The 27,181-nt window shown below is 46.1% G+C and overlaps 1 protein-coding gene across 2 annotated transcripts in view; it reads right to left on the reverse strand.

The window, feature by feature from the left end:
• The window catches only part of HPS4 (HPS4 biogenesis of lysosomal organelles complex 3 subunit 2), a 61,214-nt gene that overhangs the window by 21,603 nt on the left and 12,430 nt on the right, over positions 1–27,181 (reverse strand). For both annotated transcript variants that reach the window (XM_032967636.2, XM_032967635.2), the window contains exons 9-12: positions 26,459–26,561; positions 9,736–10,855; positions 9,506–9,638; positions 7,302–7,361 (exon numbers count right to left, since the gene is read on the reverse strand). In XM_032967636.2, the coding sequence (XP_032823527.2) occupies positions 7,302–7,361; positions 9,506–9,638; positions 9,736–10,855; positions 26,459–26,561 (1,416 nt within the window). The remainder of the gene's footprint in view (positions 1–7,301; positions 7,362–9,505; positions 9,639–9,735; positions 10,856–26,458; positions 26,562–27,181) is intronic.

The raw sequence follows: 27,181 nt of genomic DNA on the forward strand, positions 1-27,181 counted from the left end.
AAAATTATTTGCCACCCTGGCAGAATATTTACACAGCAAGGGACAATTAATCATGCTCCGATAAACTTACACAGAAATAGGGGCATTCATCAGAGAATTATGATGTGTACACCTGATTCCACATGCAAGGGTAACACCCACCCCCATCCTGAAAGTGAAGAGTATCAAATCTTTAATTAGGGAATTGTTGTTTTTCCGTTAACCCGTTGAGAGATCTAAAATGCTTGTCTGATCTGCTTGCCTATCTGCTAAACAAGTTTCTCTGTCAAGTCCTCATATGATGAGATTAAAAAAAACTCAATAAACAAATGTAGTGAGAAGACTTTAAATTACAAAGGCACTTTTAGAGGAGTAGCAGCTTTAAAAAAAAACACTTCCAGTAAACCACAAGTCTCGGCGTTGACATATCAAGATGGATGCCATTAGAAATATAATACGCTTCAGCCAACGTCTTCCCATGGATTAGTCACGTCTCCTGCCGTGAGACCAGTTGCCAACGTGGCATCGGCGGCACAATATACACCATGCAAACCTTGCGCTGGCTTACTAAATATAAACAACTGGCAGCTTGATATAAATTGACCACGTTTGACTTATCGTCCAAAATGCTCAAAAGATAGCGGATTTTACGTAGACGACGGGGAACTCGAAGCAGTTTATTTCTAGATTTGAAGCTTCCGTGACTGCAAGGATTCATACTCTTTGGTTTTTCGGTAAAGTCGCGTAGGTACTCGTGCATGTACACGTGCATCTCTTCCCCCGAACCCCCTGCATCATAACAAAAGGTGGCTTAACTTAGCCCTCCCCCCCACCCACGTCCCTTCCTGGCCCCCCCCTCCCCTTAACCTGTATATAATCTCGGGTGTCTCAGAGCTCTTCACCATGATACAGCTATTCTGCTGCGACTGTTCCACCTGAAGACGGAAGCTTGTGTTGCCTCCAAAACGTCGTGATTTAATTTAGTTGTTTTCATTTTGTTACCTACATGACTTTACCGAAAAACCAAAGAGTTCGAAGCAGTTTCTTTCACACCGGTCCTCTTTTGAGCGGCAAGAATGCAGTTCTCTGCACTTAAGCCTCAAACCCATAAACTATAGAATCCACAGCCAAGACCACAAACAATGTATCACATTTCATAATAATTAATAAATAAAGCAACTTGGTACGTTTGACAGTAAAGCCTCAACGTATGAATTTTCACGAGGGAGGCATCATCCCGTTGGTCACGGTGTGGCTTTGATGGTTTTATCGTGCTGTAGCGAAACCAGACGTGATGGGTTCATGCCTGCCATGCCTTCCGTATCGGCAGAATGGTGTTACCTGCCAGCCAATCAAGGAGAAACCTGCTTTTGTGTACCACGGGCTGCGGCAGGCCATCGCGCATTCGTCATAGGATTAGACAGCTGACAGGGTTAATTCCAAGTCCCATAATACCACACTGCCGTCTCAGCCCACCGACAACGCTCATTTCAGCGATTAAATATTAAAGTGGCGCGATGCGGTGATCTAACATCGGGATGGCGCGGGGATAATGGTGACCCTGCATGGAAAAGCACATGAGTGACCGACGTCAATCTGCTCTTGCCCAACAAAATGGCTTCCAGCATTAAATTCTCAAGGCTGACTGCCCGGGGAGCAAGAGGACGCAAATACTCAGGATGAGTGGCTTGAACTTCGCGCAGGGGGAGCCCTCAGTTGCAGGCTGCTTTTGAAATTGTCGTAAAAATGTATGATTGACATTGCCGTGAGGTATGTAAGGCTCAACTGAAGGATGAGGATTCCATTATGTGTCAGGATTGTGAGATAAATACAACAATGATAATTGGCACGCGATAAGTCGAACAATTACGATTCTTATGAATCAACACAATCTTCCTAATATTTCATTTGTGAACTGTATTTTGAGCATTTCGATATTTTTTAAAAAAGTTTATTTTATTTGAAATAAAATAGTTGTCTGAATATTCTTTAACACACTTCTGAAAAAGTGACTCGATGTCCATTCATCATGTCTGGGCCACACGAGACACAATGAGTCGTGACGTAGCCAACATGGTGGCATGTAGCGTGGTATCAACGAGGCTCGATTATTGCAACTCTATGGGATGTCTGGAAAAAATATTTACCAAGCTGCAGCGTGTACAAAATTCTCTGACACATGTCATGATGGGTACTGCAAGATCCGACAATGTCCGTGCAGTGCTCGCCGAGCTGCATTGGCTTCCGGTTGCCAAACAAATACACAAGGTCGCACTCGTTAAACACAAAGTGCTTGCCACAAATGACCCACAGCACCTTGCTGATCTCGTCAAGGAGCTAAAACCATCACGCAAACTTCAGCCATCCTTGCAGAGGCTTTTGGCAAGCCATCGAACAAAGATGGTCACTGCATCGTGCGCTTTCAGATGCGCTCCTCCGGCCGTCTGGAATGCTCTTTCTTCTGATATTAGGAAGCCACTGGAGCTATGCAATTTGAAATTTGGATTGAAAACGAATTTCTTGAAATGTTTAGTTTGTTATCCTTGCCCTGCACCTCTGATTAGCGACGGTTGGTTATGTACGTTGCGAAATAAGCTCAACATGCAAACATATAAAATCTCGCCAAATTTAAAAGTGCAAGAGCACAGGCGCTATGATGCAGCTGTTTTTCAAATGACCCATACTCCTGAAATTAAAGAGCAGGATTGCGTGTCAAATGGTGTCTCCTGCTACAGATCAAAACAGACACCACTCAGTGTAATAATACAGAGAGTAAGCCTCTAGCTGCTTTAATGCTCATGTCTTCGGAAGACCTGACAGAAGATTCCCCAAGGTCAAAGCAGTCAGTGCAATCGGAGGCACGGATAGCGGTGTAGTCCACAATGCAGGCAGCAAGACCTTTTTTAGGATGTATTTCAGAATGCCATGCTCACGTGACTATTGACAAGCTGGTGTCCACATTGTTCCAGGTTACGTTGATAAAGGGCAGTGTAAAAAATACAACATGCCGTCATGCCTGTCTGTTGCACGGGCCAATTCCTCAAACTCTGAGTTTAACAGGAAGTAAAAAAAGGAAACAGGGGCCATTTTACAGCTTGAGAGTGTAATAAAAATAGCATATCTTGCCTTCGCTTTCCAATACGAACTGTATAATTCAACATCTTAACCCAGGTACGCCCACTCTGCGAATCTCGTCGAGTACCACGGTAACCAATCTCCATCACCACCAATGATTAGAAAAGGATAACCAAATCCCGGACCTCCATTTTGTTGAATCACACACACGATGCTTCTGGTTATCGTCACGACAATCTAACTAATTTTGAGCCACAAATGGGCCCGAAGCTCAGTCTGCCCTCCAAATGCGTTTCAATGTCGTCTTGTGAAAAAGTTGCTTTTTGTTCGCAGGGATTTCCACTGTCAGCCTCCAAGTCACGTTTAAACGGATGTGTGGATGCTTTAGAGCACACAGAGAGAGGGATTTTCCCCCCTATTCTGATTGGACTGACAAGCACAGAAGCAAGGCTGCTTAAAAGACAAAGTGAAGCCACCCCACAACTCTCCTGGATCAATCATCCTGTCTTGATAAATGCTGACGACGACATTGATCCGGTTTACTATCATGCATGGGATGGAGATAGGGCAGAGGGATTCCTTCCCTACTCCGGCAAATGTCAATCTTGTTGTAAAGTGGGACAAGGCGAGGATGGCAGAGGTGCGTGCCTTATCCCCCCGGCACCGAAGCCAACGAGCCAGTCAAAGTTCAACGAAGGAGGCAATCCTGAAATGTTAATCATGCCTTAACATCATTCAAGAGGAATGAGATAACGAGGGAGATCGATGCAGTATTAGCATGCCAAATCAACACGACTCAATAAGCACCAATGAGTAAGCTCTTGCATTGTTATGACTGGGCAGGCACTAGACCTATTTGTATCTTACGGCGATTCAACCAACTCCTTCTCGGCAACAATGTGGCTGTTAAAACCGATGCCCCCATGTCACCTTGGTGGGCCGGTAGATAGCACCCTCTAATTATACACCCAGTAGTGTGTCAATTTGTGCATCTGTGCATAACCGTCTGAGTGTCTCGGGGTGCGCATGTCACCTTTTTAGAGAATCTTGTGCCGATGCGTCCCTGTATGTGCGTCGGTGTGCCTGTGCTTACTAACAGCACTTGTCCTCAACAGTCTATGTAGGCTAGATGGGTGGTCTTTGTCTTTGTGTGTGTCAGTATGCATGTGTATGGCACAGTGGGGAGCAGCAGTTTAGTGGTCAGTGTGCTGCACTACGAACCCAGTGACCCCACTTTGAGTTCCCGCTCATGGCAGTGATGAATATCTGAGCCAGTCCTGGGCCTCCCCTAGGTTGACGCTGCCTCAAATGAGAACGTAGTGCAGTGTGCAAACATAGCCACGAAGAAGACAAAGGTGGCCAGGCATGGTGCTGGTTACCCACCCGCTTTGTGTGTTGTGCCAGCCTTCATAAATGATCACAAACAGCACTTGCCCCAAGTCTGCTCAAGGCTATATGGGGGATCACTAGCACAGAGGGGAGTACAGGTGGTGAATCTGCCAGCCATCTCAGTCAGTAAAACCATAACACTTGGGTCTGTCATGTGACTTCCTGCCAGTCAGCCTTCAACACTTCACATGGCCTCGGCATGCACCTGACCTGGCACAGGCGCCGTAGTGACGTCACCAATACTTAGTGGCAAACGGAAGTTGTTGTTGTGCATGTCACTTGCTACAGGTCATTTTCTGTGTTTGCATCGTAATATCACCTCGTCCAAGCACAATACATTTTAATGCCATCCTATCAACAGGACAATTAAACTCTTATTAGACCTTCAACAAATGCTCCTACACGCTTCATGTTTAACAAATCCTATTAGTCAACAACGGGAAGCTCCGACCACTGCCAATGATTCCCCTGCACCGAATGCTAATGCACACCTTCCACCGACACCTTCTCATTGGTCGAGCTATGACAGCCATTGTTTATTATAATCGGGGCCTCTGCATGAATTTATCCACATAGGGTTTTGTCCAACGGAAATATGTATTTATTTCTAATAAATTAACTTGAATGAAACCTCACAAATTCCAACTCTCACTCTTCAAATCCATAAACGACTTATAACGATATTTGAAGATTAAATAAGGCATTTATGATGTAGCGGCCTAAAGATGAATGATAACATCTGGGGCAAGCTGAGAATAATTTGCATTATTTCAATCAACTTCACTACGCTTTACCGTTTCTTTTGCACCGCTGATGTAATTTCGGTGCTGAAATATTACCATCTCAACGCGAATAATAAAGTATAATTTAATGTTACTATTTATATTCAGCTTTGAGGATTTTCTCCTGACCTTGTGCATGAAGATATTAAGGAATTCTGTTATGCGTAATGACGTTCATTAATATTTTAACGGTAAGGCACATTGGTCTTCCATTGTCTTAATGGTGGCATTTATAACACATATACGGTTAAGTGAGAGCTATTGTCTTAACTATGTTAACGTCTTGCATTATGCGCAAAGACAGAAAAATGTACGGTTTAAATTCCATGTGAAAATGTAGCATACTGCACTGTAATGGTGTGCACAATGAGAAGCTATTGTTGATTATTCAGAATCTTGTTTTGTTGGGATTTAATTCAAATACCCACACACAGCTCTGCACAAGGCATGTGCACGCACAACACAAAGACACACGTGCAGCCTACACAGGCTGTTGGGGCAAGTGCTGTTAGGGAGAAGCACCTAGCTCGGTAAACGAAGGGTCAGTGGGGCCAGAACCATTCCTGGCCACATTAGTCTCCCTAGTACTGATGCTTACACATCATACCAGATACCCATTTGAGGCTGAGTCTACCTAGGGGATGCCCAGAATCGTTTCAGATAATCACCACTTAGCCATAGCCAGAAATCTAACTCGGGCCGCCTGATTCGTAAAGAAGTGCGCTAGTCATTACGCACACGTGCACCCACACCACACACAGACACAAGTTACGTGTATGTATGTAAATGTTTGTGTGTGTGCATATGCATGCACACACATAAACACTAATTAATGGGCACTTTTTATTCATACATTTTTCAAATGAAGACCACCATAACAGCATGTTCTGCAGCTTACAAAAATGTGCATCTATCTAACACTCACACATAACGTTCGGAAAAATATAATTTAAAAATATATATCGGGTGAGGGTGGGAATCAAACCGCTGACCGTGCACAAGCTGATGCAATCACAAATCGGCTCACCAGCAGGTAGCCCAAAAAGTCGCGTGCACAGACAGCACGGCAGACACTAAGAGCCAGACACAGACACACACGGCTCATCACAGTTCTCCCGCCCAGCAAAGGCGACAGTGTAATTAAAGTAGTCTGGCTTGAACGCAGTGACAGGAGCTCAATAGCCATTGATGGGTTGTGATAACACATCCACAACTCGGATAAGGGGACCACGATGCTCTCCCCAATGCACACACACCGTTCATTTCGGACGGCGCTCATTACCCAACACTTTCATTCCAGACGCTCGTATTTCCAGACGCTCGTATTTTCAATTATTTTCTTTGTTACAATTTTTTCTCGCGCTTTTTATTTCTCAAGGAGGCGCGCGTTGGATATATTGTGCTTTCTGAACTGCAATTGGTTATCTTAAAATTGTAATTTATACACTCGCAGTGTGTGCGCGCATGACAATGCGTGCGTATAAATATGGGCACACGCACACACACAGAAAGACAAATTCCCTACATTAATATTGGCGACACTCATGATTTGCGTTGCGAGTTACCACATGTAGTGAATGTGTGAATAAATACAGCAATTCCATGTTTTTGCACAGACAAGGTGTTTAAACAAATGTACACCCACACTATAAATGTTTGTGTGTATATATAAAAGCATAAACTATACCGATGGTGGAATTAAGCTGCTGTTACCTGTACAGGGCTCTGTATAAGAACATATTAAAGCAATAGAAGCTGCCATTATCTTGTGTTGATAGCTACATAATGTGAACAGACTTCCTTCCTGTACAACAGTTAACAGATGAGTCACGCATGGTCATTATGAGTGCATGTACACATGACGGAGCTGGCACAATTAACGCGTTGAATTTCAAACCTTGGTATTTTAGTCTCACAAATAATTATGATTTCTTTCATATTTCGTTCATCCTACGATGTTGCAGGTCCTTATCTGGTTTATTTTACCGTCACGTGGATCTATCATTTACGCAGGTCCTGATCTGGTCTCTTTTGCCGTCACCTGGATCTATCATTCACTCATTCATTCACACTGACCGTGCGTGTGGCTGTCACGGAGAATATCCGGCGTTGTCAGTGCCAGAACCCTCTTGCTACCTGCAGCAGGGAAGACACCACAGGGACCAGTCACATCCATGCACAGTCAGAAGCCAGAGGCACCTCCAGAGACCAATCCAAGCAGTGCTCTTCAACAGAGGCTGCTCCTGTTGATTTACACAAGCAGGCTACAAATAATACATTAAAACAATGCAACATCTCCATCATTCACCATTTTATAACAAAAACCAGTATCCGTGAGCCTAACATTTTCCAAAAACATTTTAGGCTAATACAAATGTTTGGCTGATATGTGTTTGCCATGACCCTGGGGCATGACTCGAAACAAAAAAACAATCAAGGCACAGCACTGGCAGGGGCGCCAAAAGCACAAATCAAACGCCCTAACCCTGCGAGCCATTAACACTGCTTCATCGTGTAAACAACACGGCAAAAGTTTCAGACAATGGAGACATGGCAAGAAAGACGTTAATCAGCCACTTTTAAAGTTCGTGGCTCACCATTGCGTAAAATAAAATGTCCATCTGTAAGTCATACGCAATCGATGCACTCTCTCGTGACTATCGTAGAAAATTTCTGAAGGAGAATCGCCCCATGCTTGACGGAGACTGTACGCAACGCAAGCGTCCTGTACTGTATTCTCCTTCGCAGTTTGTACTGTATTTGCACAGCCCCTTTGTCAATTCACTGCTGGATCAAGGCCTCCCGTGGGGGTTGTTTGACCATACCTCACCATGCTGGTGAGTGCAAGTTTGTGAAGCGGAGACGATGGGGGGGGGAGTCGAGGACCAATTCATAAATCACACACCATGACCTGGAATCAAACTCACGTCGCCAGATCTGTAGCAGAATGCACTAACCATCGTACCAAAACGCTCATTCGTTCCAGTTGACTATCCATGACAATTATAAGGCCCATGCGGGAGCAGCAAAGACAAAGGTACAAGCACACAAAGGCTGCGACCCCACTCTTAGCATCCCTGCCCACTCTCCAGGAGTCAAGTGCAGTTGGCAAGCACCCGTTCTTCCCACCGCGTGCGAGACAACCAATTGAACCCGGGTCAACGAGGCTGATTTGTACCGATCAATGATACATCGCTGGTTGAGAGGGGCACCAGGTTTATAAGCGCGGTCTATTCTTTGACACTGGGTATTGATGGCAATGGGAGCCTGAATATTTAACAAAGATCATAATTGGAATGGGCACTTCATTTTTTTTACCTGGGCTGTGACAACAATCGGTTTCCGGTTCATTAACTTGAGCACTGACGATAATCAATGTCCCGTTTTGTAAACATTACTGGTAACTGGTGCTGTATTCTTTAAACGCTGTAAACTGGGACTTATCTTTAATAGAGTAATCGATACCCTGTTGTTTAATATGGGCATCAGTGCACGTGACTTGTTTTTACCACAGCAATGATGGCAATAGCTTCATTTTCAAGGTGAAAGTCAAAAGGCTATGCTGAGGCTTTTGCTTACTGTTGACGCTTACGACTAATCTGGGGATAGAATCACATTCACTGGAATTAAACTGCACAGGGAGGAGTCGAAACGTGGTTTGCTAGGATCACAAGAGTAACGGAGCCCACGACTGAACACGGCTTCTCCATGAACTCCTCCACACACATGCACAACATACAAAGACAGGCTGACCATTTAACACTGTAGGCTTGCTGCAGACTTGCTGCAGCACCTGGTTAAGTAAGGCCATTGAGGAGTGTCACACACAATTGGCCACCCACACCAGGTAAAACGTTTCATTGTCGAGTTTATCTCAGAGATGTGTAGGACTGAACCACACTCGAATTTTTACTCATGTCCAGAAATAGAACCCAAAGACCTTCTGTATAGCCTACAGTCAATGTTGGGGGGGGGGAGGGGGAGCAGCAGGTGCTGTTAGTGAGCAACTGTGAAGGCCAGCACGAAGGTGCACAATGGGGTGGTGTGGCCAGGACTACGATGATATTTACACACTGCACAAGGAACTTATTTTATGATTGCATTGGCCTAGGGAAGGCCCACGACTGACTGGTTGGCATATCACTCGTCGCTGATGTTCGCCATGGCCGGGGATTGAAGCCAGGTCATCGGGCCCACGGTGCAGTGCGCTAACCACGACACCACCGCTTCCCAAAGTGCACACAGACACATGCACACACATGAATAAACAGCACACATACCTTGCAGCGAGCGGAGAACGCGGTCGTAGCAGAGGAAACTGTAACTGTGTTTGCGCTTGTCTGATGGGGTCTGTGCGAACACCTCCTTCAGATGCACATCCAGGCCGTTGAGCGATGCGAGGTTGGAAGTGAACTGGGCATAGCGCACACACGCACAGCAGGTGTGGGATGAACTCTACTCACAGGGCTGCGTTTATTCCGAGGCCCCGTGTGTTGCGGCGCACACCCACCAGTTCATCCTGGGCAGAGCCGTCGTTCCGCAGCGCATCCTCTGCCAGCAGCACCAGAGTGATCTCGGGCTTGGCCTGCACGTACAGCGCCAGCCGCACAAACCCGCGCGGCGCCTGCGCCGGGAACTCACGCGAGCGAGCGCTCTCCTCCCCGCGAGCTCCTCCACCACTCTCGACCTCCGATGGCGACGACGACGAGAATGACGGCAACGACGCCGATGGCGATGGCGAGGGGAGGCTGGAGTCAGACTCGCTCGCCACACTCACAAAGTGTGCCTGGTCCTCGCCTTGGTCTGCGTCGGGAGAGACGGGCGCTCGCTCGGGCAGAGCGAGGCGCGAGACCCCCGCTGCCCCCGTTTCAGAACCGATGCTGGCAGCTGCCCCTCGCCCACTGCTGCGATTACGCGAGGTTAAAGGTTGCAGCTCAGGTGAAGTCTCCGTGGAATCCAGGAGCATCGGTGCGTCGGAGTCCAGGTGCTGCCTGCCTTCGGACAGCATGACCCCACTAACCTTGTCACTACACTGCGGCAGGCCTCCTCTTCTTGTCTCGATGCTGGGAGCAACATCGCTGCTTACGCTGTCTTCGGAGCTTCCAACCCCCTTATTGCTTCTCTCTTCCTCGTGACCTTTGGCGTCTCGGTGGCATACCACCCCTGCCACGACTCCTCTACTTTTGTGCCATCCGAAGGTCCCCAATGCCTTCCCATCTTCGTGACTTGTGGCTCTGTCATGACCTCCAGGAGTCGCAGGCCCTTGGTCTCCCCGCGCGCGCGCCCTCGCGTTGGTGCTAGTGCCGGCCTCCTCTGCCTCGGAGATGCTCTCCAGGGTGTCGGCCATGGCCACGCTCGCCTCCGAGGCCTGGAACTCCGACACGGAGTTGGTGAGGTCAGCCTTCCACTGCCCGAGCGGGCTGCCAAGGCTGTCTGCGAGCAGCGGCTGGAAGAGGAGCGCTCCGCAGCCCGGGACACGGCGCTTGGTGCACTTGGAGCCGGAGCTGCCCTCATCCGAGCTGGAGCTGTCGGATTCCGTGTCCGTGGTGTCGGAAAGGGTGACGGACAGGCGAGGGCGGCCATCGGCACCGCAGGTTCTGCTGACGAGGTCTGACCCTGTGCTGCTGAACCTGCAACCACCGGAGCACACCTCCAATTAGCACGGTTGGCGACGTATGGTACGAAAAAAGCTGTAAAAAAAACTATTTTTTATTTTACCAGGTAAGCTATATTGCTCTTTATCAGAAGCGACCTGGCCACAAATGATAGCTCAACGAAGTGGCTTATCATGTGGAAATGTATAGCAGCCAAATACTCGAAATACATTTTTTTTAATGTGGAAGGAAAAACCGCAGGACCTGTAGAAAAGTCCACGCGACTACAGGGAGAGAGACACGCAGACTCCAAATATACAGGCGTCAGGGTCGGGATCGAACAGCAAATTAACATTTCGTCACCGTGGCGTCTAGTTCAACATACATATAGTTCAACATACATACAGGCCAGGGTGTTATACCAGCAGGTGATGCTATCCATCCCAGTGAACCTGCGACTGCAGTGAAGGTCAAAGCCTAATGACTTGGGCTAATAATGAACACGACTTGGGCTACATTACCATATTTATACAGTGGCTGTGGAAAAGCTCCCTCCAGCCGTGTGAGCATATTGACCCCATGTACTTTACACTTCCCCTGGACAACGTGGTGTCGGCAATCCTGGCACCAAAAACAAATCCCTGTGTTCGATTTCCCCTTTTCCCCTCGCCTAACAGGTAGATGGGGCAGCACAAGGCCGTATTGGCGAAAAAGAAAAAGTTTGAAATTAGTTTTCATTAAAGACAAAGGCTTGTTGCATTGACGGGAATCACCCTAATTACGGCAGAGCAAGTTATTTTATCTGCACTCCTGCTGAATGAGAGAGTCGATTTGTAAACATGCGTGAGGATACATTCGTTTGAGATCATGTGAGGCTCTCTGTGTTGTATGGACTCGCTGCGATGAACACGTGCTTCCTTTATGGAAATGAACAGTCACAAGGAAATAATTAATTCCCGTTCTAACACTTCAAACGGCACCTCTTAGCCGAAAATTAATGCAGTGAAAATTTTACGTGTCGCACTAACAGCGTTCACATGTTTAATAAGATAAAAAAAAATAAACCTGACACAAACTCGTTATGTGTTGATGTGAAGCATCATGGGTAAAATAAAATATAAGCAGCGCTCCACTCTTTCCCTTCATATATAAATACAAACAATGTTTTAGTCCAACGGCTGATTAGCATTCCACACCAATATTATAATTTAAAGCTGTTCCAGTTCAAGTTATAATAGCATATATATGCATGTGGTACTACAAAAAAAAGTCCATTTACCATGTGAATAAAACGTATGAAAATGAAAATAAAGGCTAAACTAGTGCTAAATCTAGCATGAAATTAAATTATTGTAGTCACCTGTACATCTTTCTGCTGTTGGCCAAGACGGTTTTCCTGTTCAATGAAAATCACTTTTTTGCATTAAATTTCATCAACCGGACGGTGCATAACCACTGGAGCAGAAACAATTTATTTATGGATATTTTATGTGTAGGTATGTTCATTCAAATGCAACGATTGGGTGGGAGTAAAGCTATTTTTTTTTAATATGGCCTCCAAATAATGAGTGGGATGGCTGCCCTATAGAGCAGTCGAACACACAAGTTCAGCGCTGGTCAGTCGGGGCGTATATATTCGTCAAGAGCAAGAAATCCTCACAATAATGGTACATGCGTGGAATTGTGTGCAAGAACTGCATACGCTTTTACGCAAAACGTTATGAAAACGATGAGAAAATGTTACACCGGGGCTATTTATTGAAGCGAACAAGACAGAAGCAGACAGAACATATTAGACAAACAATATAAAGGAGACGGTCAAAACAAAACGAAAAAAAAGAGGATCGGTCGGATATTTAAAAAATTCCCATGTGACCACGGCCCTCCCCCACCCCCCAGTCGCGACAATTCATCCAATCACGGTGGGGATGAACCCGTCACATGGCTACTCTCAAGCAGGGGCGTCAATAAGCGATGGCCGCCAATAGGTGTGAAATTGGTCAATGGTAGTCATGGTGCTTTCATTGCTAAGAATACTTTAAAGATCACGATGCCGTACCTACCCCGGGGGGCCCCTTATCGCAATCTGCTAAGATTTACAAGTGTCACAGAGGCCGTCTACCCTACAGGCACGTGCCACAGAGCCAGTTTCAATAGAGTATGTGGTGCGAGGCCTGCTGCTGATCAGTAATTTCTAACTGGTAACTGCCAAAGCATGCAGTACGTTATTGAAGTCGATAACAAAGACTCTGCGCCATTATTTTCGAGAGTAGGCCACTGCATGCCATTGCAACGGCCTAAACTCTATATATTTCTAAATGACACACTACAGAATTACAAAATTTGAATAGACGAATTGCATCAATTGAATGACAATCAGCCCAGTGTCACTGCATTTTGCAATCACTGTGTAGTCGCGAGGGTATCTGGATACTAGAGGGACTGCACCAAGAAATCCAGAAAATGAATCTTAATGGGTGCTCACATGCATGCAAGTCAGAGATTGGAAGACAAAGAAAATATAATCACTCTGCAAAATATATATGGAAAAAAATGCTACAAAATCTCTAAAAACTAAAATCACAACTATGCCCCAAAATAACTGCACCGTAGCCTCCGGGAAGTATGCATGTGGCTAATCCCGCACGGACTATCTGGCTGCTTGGGAAGGGGCCCGATGTGATGGATAACATCGTCATTACGGTTAAGGATGAGGTGCCGGGGGCACGCTGATCCACAGGCTGCGGTGGGGTAGGGGACGAGGTGGGAGCAGTCGCCTTGGTCAATAGGCAAGTCGTGTTAAACGGCAACAGTGCAGGTCACGGATAACCTGGCAATCGCAGAGGTCAAACCTGCCATTTCAATGCCCTCAGCGGACACGCCACCGTTAACGCTTCAGTGTGCCAAATTAACTCATTTATAACGTTTCCTTATCCATACAAAAGCCTGTTTAAAATTCCTTTGTGAAACGTGACTCTGAATGAGCACGACGAATGGCAGAGCTCTCCGCGTGGTCTCTGTAGGTGGCACGTCGCCGCAGATAGACCCAAACTAATTTTCATCGTCAAACGCGAGGACAATGCGTGGATATGCAACTCGCGAATTGTGCTCGTGCAGATAATGAACGCTGGGCGCCGTGGCCGTGCGGAGCGAGAATTCTCATCACCACCACGCACGGGGGAGGGCGGCTGCTTCCACTCCACCCCATCTGGCAATGCACACACGGGTGCCTTCAGCACTGCCGAGTGAAACAGAAACACAGAAGTGTACACCGCGATCACCTTCAGGCATCGCTGAATGCAGATTCTATTTAAATTAAAAACACTAATTGTCTACCTTTTTTAAACGCTGCGCTGCGGTCCCAGCAAGTAGGAATGGCCAATTGTGCAAGCCGCTATTTGGCGTGGAGCTAGTTTGCACTGTGTGCCTCGGGTATCACTCATTAACGTGGAGACTGGGAGGCTTCAGAATACAGAGGGCGAGTTTCAAAGTGCAATGTACATGACGCAATGGGCGGATTCGTGTCGGTGGGGAGTGGTAGTGTAGTGGTTCGTGCGCTGCACTACGAACCCGGTGACCCGAGTTCGATTCCTGCTCACGGCTACTAACACCAGTGGCAATTATCTGAAGTGGTACTGGATCTCTCCTAGGTAGACTCAGCCTCAAATGAGTACCTGGTTCGTGTGTGTAAACATCACCACTAGGGAGACGCAGGCGGCTGGGCGTGGTGCTGGCCACCCACACCCTCGTGTACCATGCTGGCCTTCATAGGTCTTCGCGAACAGCACTTGCCCCGTCTGTTAAGGCTATACGGGGGATCTTTGTCTTTGTTCTGCATGCATGTAAACGGCGCAGTGTGCCAAGTGGGGTGTAGCGCGCAAGCAGATGCTGCACCCTTCAATCTGTGCGAAGGGTACACGTAGCAGGCTTTCGCGCTCAACATTATGATTCATAACAGATTGTTTGGGTCAGATCGCGTAAATAAAATGTGTGTCGTAGACCCTCCTCTACCTGACACAGTCAATGAATAAAGTGGTCACGTGAACAAACGTACCAATTTATTACTGCTTCAGCAGCAGCACCACCGGTGTGTTGGTGGGCAACCCCCCAACATTGAAATGGTTACGTATGACGTTTTGCTGATAGTTACAACTAAGAGTAGAGGTTTGCAGTGAGCAGGAGCAGGCATGGTGTGCAACATGTGCCGCCTAAAGGGAGAGGTTCCAGTAGCTATGGTCCATCGTGTTGTGTTGTGTGTGCAGTAGCTGAGTGCACAGGGTGTAGTGCGTTCAAAGTGTTAGAATTCAGCGTGCACTGTGCGGTGTTATTCCTCTTCTTCAGCCTCTCCTTCCTCACTCCCTTGCCGTTTCTCACCAGGCGGCTCTTTCCATCGCACTCTCCCCCCTCTCCTTCGTTTATAATTCTGTCTTCATCTCCGAAAATAACGCTGGCACCAACAAAACTGGGCCACCAACACGATCAAGCCACTGCCTTCTGAATAATAAATACTTGCAAGCATCACGTTGCAGCCCAACGCAGACGAATCGCGGCGCGAGCCTAACTCAATAGCAAAAACACAAAAGGTAGGTCAACGAACGCGTTTTCATTTGACAAACGCAACGTAGTTTTGTGCAAACCGATGACATTTGGTGAAATTGCTTGACCTGGTCGTTGCGCACTCGGCTTTCCGTGACTGCGGCGAGCGCCACGTTTCAATGATGGGTTGGTCTAAGATTTGCGCCAGATTGCAAACAAAAGCTTCATTTACACATGACGCCGTATTTGTAGGATTTTTCGAGGCATTTTCTCAGAACGCAGACCCTGGGGTCGCGCCCCACATTCCCTCCGTTCAAGATTCTGTGCCGAGCATCGACAGGTCCGTTCAAAACTGGCTCACGTCTCTCTCCTAAACCACGGAGCCTGATGACGAAATAAAAACGACCATCACACACAAAAACACACATCCACCTTCACTTTGTACCTGCCAAATTAATTACCTCCTTCCGCTCTGTCACCACATAGCAGAACAAACATTTTCACTTTGTTCTTTTGTTATTATATTTTTTTGTTGCTTTGTTCTGAGAATAATTTTCAAAACAAAGATTCAGAACTGGAAACTTTCATCACATTGGCAGGGAGTAGCTCCAGATGAAGATGCAACAGGGGCCTCCCTGCCATATCTATTTACCAGACTTTGATTACCTGCACAAATGATACATTGTCCTCAGCTGCTCAAGGCACATCATAGGTTGTACTCCCATCTCTGGCCACGCTTTTAATACTGACAGCCAATCACATTTATCATCAATTGTAATTTGGTTTCAAATGTTTGCAGGGTAAGGTGCCTATATATTTTATCTGGCACGATTTCGATCGCACTGCTGCACGCAGCTTAGCAATGTCACCCCATGTATTATGATCTGGCTTGGGGGATAAATGGTAACTAATACCTTGGCCACTGGACCAGTTCCATGGCGTGAACTTTATGATTCCGGTCAACAATTTTTGCAAAGATCTGCAAAGAAATATCAAGCATGCCCCCTTCTGCTGGGACTATTGCCAACTGTGCATTTTTATTTTGGTACTACTGGTGGTGCAATGGTAAGTACATTATACTATGAACCCAGGTACCTAAGTTCGACACCTGACTATAATTAACAACAGCGGCCAGGGATATTTAACGGGCCCCGAGCTTTCCCGCCCCCGCCGCACCCTTCACCAATCCACACTGACGAGCATGGTGAAGTATGGTCAAACAAACCCCAAGGCCAATACAGTGAGACCTTCAGCCAGCAGTGAATTGACAAGAGCTCTGTAAAAAAATTACTCCAATGCTACAAAGTACATCGTCAGTAATGTTGCAATAATAACAGCGATAAAACACATATACGTATTTTCCAAGCAGAAGGAGCCTGCTTAGCTTCATTATTCCTTAAGCATAGGACATTACGGGAGGAAACATCGATATCGTCGCTTTTTGTTGTTGCTTAATCCCTTTTAAGTTGGATATGTGGTTTGTTTGGCTTGAGGGATGAGAGGCAATGGTGCATGCTGGGCTGCAATAATTACAAGTGTATGGGATTTGAAGGACACCAGCCGCCGCGTTTCGACGACGCCGATGCGTGCCGCCGTTAATGCTGCCTCATCGCGCTCTAGCCGGGTTTCCACTGCGAGGAACGTGACTTGGGATGACGGATGCATGGCCCCCGCGAGCCGCCTGACCCATATTCATCCGAGGCTATGCGGAGCAAAGGCATCCCGTGTACCCTCAACGGACTGTTGGGGCAAGTGCCGTTATGGAGTACCTATGAAGGGCGGCACGGCACACGGAGGGGGTGGGTGGGTGGCCAGCACCCGCGCCCGGCCGCCTTTGTATCCCTCGTGGCGACGTTTACCACACCTCACCAGGTACTCATTCGAGGCTGAGTCGACCTAGGGGAGACCCAGGACCGGTTCAGATAAACGTCACTGGTGTTGACCGTGAGCGGGAATGGAACTCGGGTCGCCCGGGTCAGTAGTGCAGCGGCGCTAACCACTACACTAACGCTACGCGGAGCACACACGCACAAACATACGCAACATAAGCTGCTGTGCACAAAGAGAGGGATAGCCTTTACCAGACTGTTGAGGAAATTGCTGTTAAGCGAGCACCAATGAAGGCTGGCTTGGTGTACAAGGGGGTGGTGGCCAAAACCACACCCGGGGCACCTTTTGTCTCCCCAATGCCATTGTTTACACAACGCACCAAGTACTCAATTAAGGCTGAGTGAGACAAGGAAGGCCCAGGACCGGTTCAAATATTCGCCACTTGTTATTGCCCGTGAGCGGCTGTTGAACTCGCGTCTCCCGGGGTCGCAGCGCAGTGCGCTTATCACTGCACTACCACTCCTCCTGTGTACAACATGACAAAGATCCCCCCCCCCCATATAGCCAAAACAAACTTTCGGGGCAAGTGCTGATAGCGAGCACCTATGAAGACTGGCATGGCACACGAGGGGGTGTGTGGCCAACGCCACGGCCGGCTGCCTTTGTAGACAAGTACGGTACTCACACATACACGCATAACTCGTGGCCATCTCTTTCTCGTTACTGCTGACGATCACACCACGCAGGGTATGCCGCCGATATTTTAGGCCGAGTAAACCTCCTGGAGGTGTGACGATATTCAAACAACAACAACATCAAATTGCATTTGTGTGCGCTCTGCCCGAAATGACACCTGGGAGATTGGAATGGTAGCATGGAGCAACAACCGCCGTTCCACACCGCTTCGTGCAATGGGATTCAGAATATACGGATTCACACACGTACACACACTTGCACATAGTAAACGGAATTGTTGAAGCACTCGCAACCGAGCGTGCAGGCTTAGGGGCATATACCCTGGAGAATAATGCTCAGAACACACAATTGTAAAAACCCCATACCTGTTGAAATTGGTCACAATTGGTGAAATAATATTCAAGTTGCAACAACCACTGACAACCCTTTGCCCCTAAAATTGCCCCCCAATAATATAAAGGCAATATATGCTCCATTATATGACATTCTGTTTAATAATGTCCATACTGTATGGCCTAATTATGGATATGCAGTATCGTGGTGTGTAATAGATCCCAATATATTTGTGTGCGCACACACACATACACAATATATTACATGAAAACTAAAACACACATACACAAAGGCAGAGTTCTATATTGTTGCCTGGCGAGAATGCCGGGGCAAGTGGTGTCGTAGATATTCTTAGTTCTTTCGGTAAAGTCACGTTATTTTGTTGTTTCCCTTCAACGTGACTTTACCGAAAGAAATAAGAATATGGTGTCGTAGATAGTTTCAGTTTTTATTTATTTGGTATAGTCCTGTGAGCCATTCGGCTCTTGAATCATGGAGAAATAATATGCAAGATAATCTGGTGAATGCTGGTGGAGCACCCTCAGAGTGGTGTGACAAGCCCTGTGCACGTACAAGTACCTCTGTCTCCACAGTGCAGATGCTAATCCGGTACATAATTTATACCAGTCGACTTGCGAGAGACATGGGCCACATTTAGATATTAATTTCCACTGGAATAAAACCTGGGGTCGCTGAGATCACAAGGAAGTGCTTGAAACAAAACAGCACCAACCATCTCCTTCAACAAGGCATTGTCGAGCGAGCACCTGCGCTGACGTTCACACACCATGCCTAGTAGTCATTTAAAGCCAAGTCAGATTATGGTTAGAGGCCAAGGGCAGCTTCAGACACTGCGCTCATCATTGTCATTGTGCAGGAGCAGGAGACGGACCCAGGTGGTTGTGATTGTTACACTGTGTGCTAATCACTGAGCCACTGCTCCCCAAATGCACGCACAGGATATTGGGGTCTCCCACACGGCGAGTTGCATCCGGAATGGAATTCTTAATTCGGTGGACGTGTACACGCGGAGGTGTGATGGGCCCCTCCGAATCCCGCCCCACAGTAAGTGATCTGCCACACATTTCAGGACTATTACCACAAAACCCTTTCACTGCAACGAGCAGATTTCCCGCATCGTTGCTTCGACACTGCCAGCCCACACTCAGGCCTCGGGCCATCCATTTTAATAATTATTTTATTTAAAAAATGTTTTACATGTGCTCTGCCACAGAAAAGAGGAAAAAAGCATAATTTGAGCAGTATAATGAAATCAGGCATTCAGGTGAAGGCGTGATGAATTAAATGACTGTAATCGAAAAGTACGAAGCATTAAACGGAAAAAAAGTTAATAAAGTTGACCAAATGTATCATACCAATTAACATTTTATTAAAGAAAATCATAATTGTCAGTGGGTGGCTCAGGAGGCTAATTATCCTGTGACGGCACAGACCCGTAAAATGTTGGGTTCTGGAACTCCGGTGGGACAAGGCTTGAACATTTCCCTTGTGGTCTGATAATTCTTGAAGCAGCGAGTTCTACTGTCTCAGCCCAATCTCGGTTTACCTCCGAAGATGCCCATGATGAAAATTGGAATTTGTACTTGAGGTGTCAAGTAACGCTGCGACAGACGAAGTGTGGAAATTACCAATGGGCTCAGTGTAAGCATAAAGAAAAAATTCTATCACATTTTCATAATTTTGAAAATAATGGGTTCATGCTGTAAACACTTGCCAACATGAATGCATTTTTTTACAGGGGAAAGCCCCACTCCCAAAACGAGCATGTTTATTATTAAAACTCAGTTGTGTAAAATAAAATTTAACCTGCCAGATATTTTACAGGACCGCAATAAAACATTTAATTCGTGACACTATGATAACTCAGGCTTCTTCTAATCTAAAAGGGCTACAGGATTTTTTTTTTAATCGCCAACCAAGATAACTAGGACCTCGGTTTCAGTTTAAATACGGTGACCACCTACAAAGCAAAGCAATCAATTGAAATTGAACCGTGTACCGTTTTTGTTTGAGCTTGAGCAAAAGAGGACACATGAGCAATTGAGCACAGAGGTGAAGAGTGCCCCCTACTGAGCCTGTAGTGTAGCTGCCATAATGTGAAAATTCAAACAAATTATTGAATGGTATTTCCCAGAGGAGGGCTTCCAAAACGCCGTTCCTGATTGCACCACACGCCCAACCTTGGCACACTTGTTATTTGTCTCCAACTAAATGCAAATTAACCCTTTCCCGTTCCGAGACGTCTGCAAGATGCAGGGTATGGGATCCGTTCGCCGCTGGATCTAGGAACGCATCAGCAGTTAGTGTTAATTTTATATAGGGAGGTACAGCGTCGTTGCTTTTAAAGACATTGTACTCGCCGAAGAAAACTGTAGCGACACGACCGCACTCTATGATAGCTGAAACCAAACTGTGTCACACGCCCTACCGCATTACCTTGTGGGAGCCTCGGTACGTCTTCCGACCTGAAGATGTATCGACAAAAGTTATTTTATCTTAGTTTTTTTTCCGATTTCTTCCGATTCCAGAAGAAAAACTGATGACGTATATGTACATCGTCAGTCCGATGACGTACACATACGTCATTGGAATGGGAAAAGGGTTAAGTTATTTCACAGTGCGCTCAACATGATGGTTGGTTAAACTGGAAATCTGCGATGACCGCTGGCGGTAGTGAGAGGACTGCAGCCAGTTCTGTACAATGACTGAAGTGGAATGTTCCTTTAATTTGCCATTTAAAGAAATACAATGCCAAAGGAAACGTGTGGTTAACGAAGCCCCCTATCCCAGAGTAACTTCCTGTTGGCTGTATGGCCACAACCCACGTAATGTCCTTGCTAAATCCAGCTTAGTGCCTTATCTGATGCGAGCAGGATTTAGCAAGCCGTGGGAGAGGCGCAGTGATGCCTCGATTTGTAGCAAGACTTGCCTGGCAGCTGTGCTTATTAATGCTGTGACTTGGTAGCTTCCCAGAGACAGATGCTTCTGCCACTTTGAGGACGATTTGGCCAGATGGTGCAGTGATTAGACCGCTTGGGCTCACAATCAAGACGGTTCCCAAGTTCAAACCACAGTGGGAGGTTAATTTCAACCTTTCATCCCATCCCCGTGTATGGGGCAATGGGTTAGTGTTTCCAACTCATACGTGTGGGTTTTTTTATACCTGGTTTCCTCCGACACATAAAAGCACTCGTCAATTCGGAAGAAATATCTGAATATTGTGCAGCATTGTGAGATGTAGTTTTTTAGCCTATATAACGTCACTCACATATAACACGAACTGAAAAGAATAGACAAAATATATACAATAGGTGACATTATGGCCTATGGACCTTCTACATAGCACGTATATACGTGCTATGAAGAAGGGCCGTTGCCCCAAAACATAATTCAAGGCCAGTGTCATTGACAAATGTGTTGCGTTTTTTTCGTTGTACTGCACACCACTACCAACACAGCATCACCACATAATAACTATCCGTGCGATTCTTTACCGTCATTATTATTGTGAGAATTTCCACCATCGGCTCAAGGCTGTAAAAGAAACACAGGACGTGAGCACCGCCCAGCACTCCATTGAGCTGGAAATCAGCTTGACTGCTGATGATCGTAATGCTCGTTATCTTTCTATAAACTCACGCAATGCAACATCGCTGCTGGAACAATAAGAATAACACACATCCTAAGCTTCCTATGGATAGACTTGCACGTAGAAACACGTACAGACCCATCACACGCATACGCACAATACAAATATGTACGCGCATACATTTACTGCCAAACGAGAACAATTCACGTATCCTAATTTTTCCCCGGTTAGAACGCGGAAGCAGTTGTTAGTGTCTCGGTACAAGCCAATTACACGCGAAATGGGAACCGAAGGCATTTCACATTACCGTCCACACAGACCACTTAAGATAAAATAAATAAATAACATGACGCACACATCTGAGATGCCCAAACTCATTAGCAGGGACGGCTTATGAAGAACACACATGAGCCTCAGCCCCTCAAGAGGCCACAGCGCCAATCTTAATAACTCAATATAAATAAGCAGGCAATGCATCTCCTTCATCTGTCCCTCATGAGAAAAAAATACATTTGTTTACACTTCCCATGAACCACAAAGGCCTTCTGGGAGGTGCATATGTTCTCGCAGCATTGGTTCGATACCAGCAAACTTTATGGAACCGGTTCCAACACAGTGTCATCAACAGTCATGTTTCTTGAAATTATGCACTCCCATAAGGCCTTGTGGTTTAAGTATTAACGATACTTTTATATTCTATGTGGAGGCACAGATGTGTGGATGGGTATTGCATGCTTATTTATTGTTACTCATATTCTCCGCAACTACAAAAAATAATTGTTTTGTTTAAATCTGAATAATAATACAGACTTTCACAGCCACCTTCCTGAGACGGCTGGAGAATCTACCAGGAACCATGGTGTGGTAATTTTACCAGTGTGCTTGAGATGAAGGCACAGCTGCTGTGAAATATGGCAGTAGAGTCAGTCTCTCAAGCATGGTGCAGAGTGAGTGTCCCCTCTGCTCATTGTTGGTAGAACAATGCATCGACTTGGAGACTCTTAAGCTCACAATACACACATCGAATCATGCGTGCAAAAATCCAAGTTTTTTTCCTTGTGTGTGAGCATATATAGTGTACAATGGGCCCACGTCACCCCAATTAGTACGGTTGGCTATGTATGGTGCGAAATAATTTAAACATGCATACCCCTTCTAAAGGAGCTATTATTTACTCCATTGCAAAATAAATATTATAGATATTTGCATCGAACCGTGACCCTGAATCGCAATAATACATAAAATTGTCATCTCACCAGCCACAAATGCGGCTGTGTTTGTAGGTAATCGCTCACTGTGGGACAGAACTTAGATAAATGCCACTGTAATAAATGGCATAAAGATGCCAAGAATCACTCAGCCCCTAGGCAGTCCCATCCATATTTGGCCAACCCCATTCACCAGTGCATTGTGTATGGGAGGAATACTTGGGGAAAACCTACCACCATGCAAACACTCCTCCATACGAGCGAGGGCATATTATTCGATTCTTGTGCATGGCAATACAGTGAGGGGAAAAAAGTATTTGATCCCATGCTGATTTTGTACGTTTGCCCACTGACAAAGAAATGATCAGTCTATAATTTTAATGGTAGGTTTATTTGAACAGTGAGAGACAGAATAGCAACAAAAAAATTCAGAAAAACGCAAGTCAAAAATGTTATAAATATATTTGCATTTTAATGAGGGAAATAAGTATTTGACCCCCTCTCAATCAGAAAGATTTCTGGCTCCCAGGTGTCTTTTATACAGGTAACGAGCTGAGATTAGGAGCACACTCTTAAAGGGAGTGCTCCTAATCTCAGCTTGTTACCTGTATAAAAGACACCTGTCCACAGAAGCAATCAATCAATCAGATTCCAAACTCTCCACCATGGCCAAGACCAAAGAGCTCTCAAAGGATGTCAGGGACAAGATTGTAGACCTACACAAGGCTGGAATGGGCTACAAGACCATTGCCAAGCAGCTTGGTGAGGTGACAAGAGTTGGTGCGATTATTCGCAAATGGAAGAAACACAAAAGAACTGTCAATCTCCCTCGGCCTGGGGCTCCATGCAAGATCTCACCTCATGGAGTTGCAATGATCATGAGAACGGTGAGGAATCAGCCCAGAACTACACAGGAGGATCTTGTCAATGATCTCAAGGCAGCTGGGACCATAGTCACCAATGAAAACAATTGGTAACACACTACGCCGTGAAGGACTGAAATCCTGCAGCACCAGCAAGGTCCCCCTGCTCAAGAAAGCACATACACATGCCCGTCTGAAGTTTGCCAGTGATCATCTGAATGATTCAGAGGACAACTTGGTGAAAGTGTTGTGGTCAGATGAGACCAAAATGGAGCTCTTTGGCATCAACTCAACTCGCCGTGTTTGGAGGAGGAGGAATGCTGCCTATGACCCCAACAACACCATCACCACCGTCAAACATGGAGGTGGAAACATTATGCTTTGGGGGTGTTTTTCTGCTAAGGGGACTTGACAACTTCACCGCATCAAAGGGACGATGGATGGGGCCATGTACCGTCAAATCTAGGGTGAGAACCTCCTTCCCTCAGCCAGGGCATTGAAAATGGGTCGTGGATGTGTATTCCAGCATGACAATGACCCAAAACACACGGCCAAGGCAACAAAGGAGTGGCTCAAGAATAGGCACATTAAGGTCCTGGAGTGGCCTAGCCAGTCTCCAGACCTTAATCCCATAGAAAATCTGCGGAGGGAGCTGAAGCTTCGAGTTGCCAAACGTCAGTCTCGAAACCTTAATGACTGGGAGAAGATCTGCAAAAAGGAGTGGGACAAAATCCCTCCTGAGATGTGTGCAAACCTGGTGGCCAACTACAAGAAACGTCTGACCTCTGTGATTGCCAACAAGAGTTTTGCCACCAAGTACTAAGTCATGCTTTGCAGAGGGGTCAAATACTTATTTCCCTCATTAAAATGCAAATCAATTTATAACATTTTTGACATGCGTTTTTCTGGATTTTTTTGTTGTTATTCTGTTTCTCACTGTTCAAATAAACCTACCATTAAAATTTTCGACTGATCATTTCTTTGTCAGTGGGCAAACGTACAAAACCAGCAGGGGATCAAATACTTTTTTCCCTCACTGTACGTCCAGGAGCTAAATGCCAATGTCGAGGTCTACTGGCCACAAGAGGGATTTAGGAAAAAGTTCGTGTAGTTTTTCCAATCTTCCATTGAAGGAGTGCAGACTATAATGGATTACTATACGGTCCATAGTTTGAATTGCAAGGCCACAATCGCACTGTGGCTTGTCTTTAATTTTTAATTTATAAAGCGCGCATCGACCTATTGATGTTCTGACGTGGTTGCGATAACACCAGTGCCTTCGAGTGAGAGCATGAAACCACTTGATGTTATGCCCCACTCCTCGTCATCCTCACAGGTTTTAGAGATTCACAATTTTTTCCGATCCACCAGCCATTGCCTCTAAATTGCTAAAGAACAGGAATGAGCCCACCCCTGCCCGCCAACTAAACTCATTGCATCTCGAGATGGGAGGATTGTTGCATAAAAATTGCAGATTTCATGATCATTACCCCCCCCCCAACCCCTACCCCACCCGCCACCACCCTACCTCAATGCAAACTGGGGCACGACTTCCTAAGTATACGCAGGAATCGTCTGATCGTTGCCATACAGACAGCTGACAAATACGATTACATTTACGCCACATTCGAAAGGGTATTTTGTTGCGAGACGTGAACTCTGTACTTTTAGAGCCCACGGCCACAATGCAGATGGCACTTTGTGAGAACAACCGTGAAAGGCGCACTATAAAATAAAGTGATGGTGACATAACAGCCCGGCTTACAACATACAAAAAAACATGCATATATGAAAGAAAATGAAATATTTCTGACTTGGGACACATTGGCCTTTACCATTCAAGCACCCAGTGTCTCCTCTTCCCAGCCCATTGTTTCCATCTGCTGGTTTATGATTGTGAACGCAGCTTGTGTATGTCCACGGCTTTTTATTGACTATAACAATTTCAACTTATAAAGCAAACGGCATTAATTCGCTCGCCGAGAGAATGACTCGGCAGCACGAGGAACCACAGGCTAGCGGGGAAAGGCAGCAGTGGTGAGTTGGTTCCAAATTCGCTTTGTGGTCCTTCCCTATATCAAGGTGAAGGGTGGGAGTATAGAAACACAGCAGAGGAAAGGATTTTGCTGCACTATCGTCTGCTTCACACAACGTGGTACAGCGTCGAAGATGCCTGTGACAACTGCCCGTGCGTGGTGGTCACCCATCCAAGCACTATCCAGGCTCAATGCCGTGTAAGCTTCCGAGGCCTGATGAGATCGAACACATTCTGGGTTGAACTGCCCACAAGATACACCAAGCACAGGCTGTGTAAAACAACCTTCAGCAGCCAACCACCCACTGCTGGTGTGAGGTCGTCACCAATGATTACGCCGATTAGATGTACTAATGTCTGATATGGCTATTGTTCACAATTGCACCCAATAAAAAAACCTACACTGCCTTGTCGGTTCAAAGAGGCTGACATAGGTTGTCTGTGAAGCGCGATGAGGCGCACCCTCGCAATGGCCCACGGCGGGGTCAGACGCGCGGCAGCGCGATGGCAGAGGGCGGGGGGCGGCACCTGTTTAGTCGTCTCGCAGAGTGGCAGTGCAGGGACGAGAACTCCTCGTCGGAGAGGTAGACTGGGATGACCGACGCCTCCCGGTCAAAGGCAGTGTCGCCACCTACAGGGGGAGAAAGCAAAGAACACCGGAGGAGTTTTACGAACAGCAGACACTCGATGCAATGTCTTCACCCACCCACTGTGAATAAATGTGAATTAAGGTTTCATTTATTGATAAATTATTTGAATTTAGGCACACGAGTATAGGTAGGTCTTTTGTGGTGTCACATCCGGGAAAGATCCAGATTTTGGAAAAGTGACAATGCTTTACAATTGTGTTAAAATGTGACTCAATGTCGTCACCACGGTCATTTTTTGGCACACTGAGAATGCGTTAAATTCAGAAAAGCATTGACTTATTTAACCCCATACAATCGGTCTTAACGAGCCCAACTGGCTAAGGGACAAACACATGTTGATGCAAGTGACCAATTTAGAAATATGCCAAACTAATTTTACCTCAATATATATTTGTGATATTTCATTGTGATTTAATTCCCTTAATATGTACGATGTATTCTGTAAGTATTTAATATCGCGTAGTGGACCACAGTTCAATTTTATTTTGTTTAACCATGTGAGAACTCAAGAGGCCAGCGATAGATAATTTGCACGAGTTATCCGAGTTACCAGAATGACAAAAGCAAAAAAACAAAAGTACAGCAAAGAAGGAATCAGAAC

This window comes from Petromyzon marinus, chromosome 38 (genome assembly GCF_048934315.1).
Source record: "Petromyzon marinus isolate PM22_M1 ecotype Great Lakes invasive population chromosome 38, UKy_Petmar_22M1.pri1.0, whole genome shotgun sequence".
Classification (NCBI taxonomy): Eukaryota; Metazoa; Chordata; class Hyperoartia; order Petromyzontiformes; family Petromyzontidae; genus Petromyzon; species Petromyzon marinus.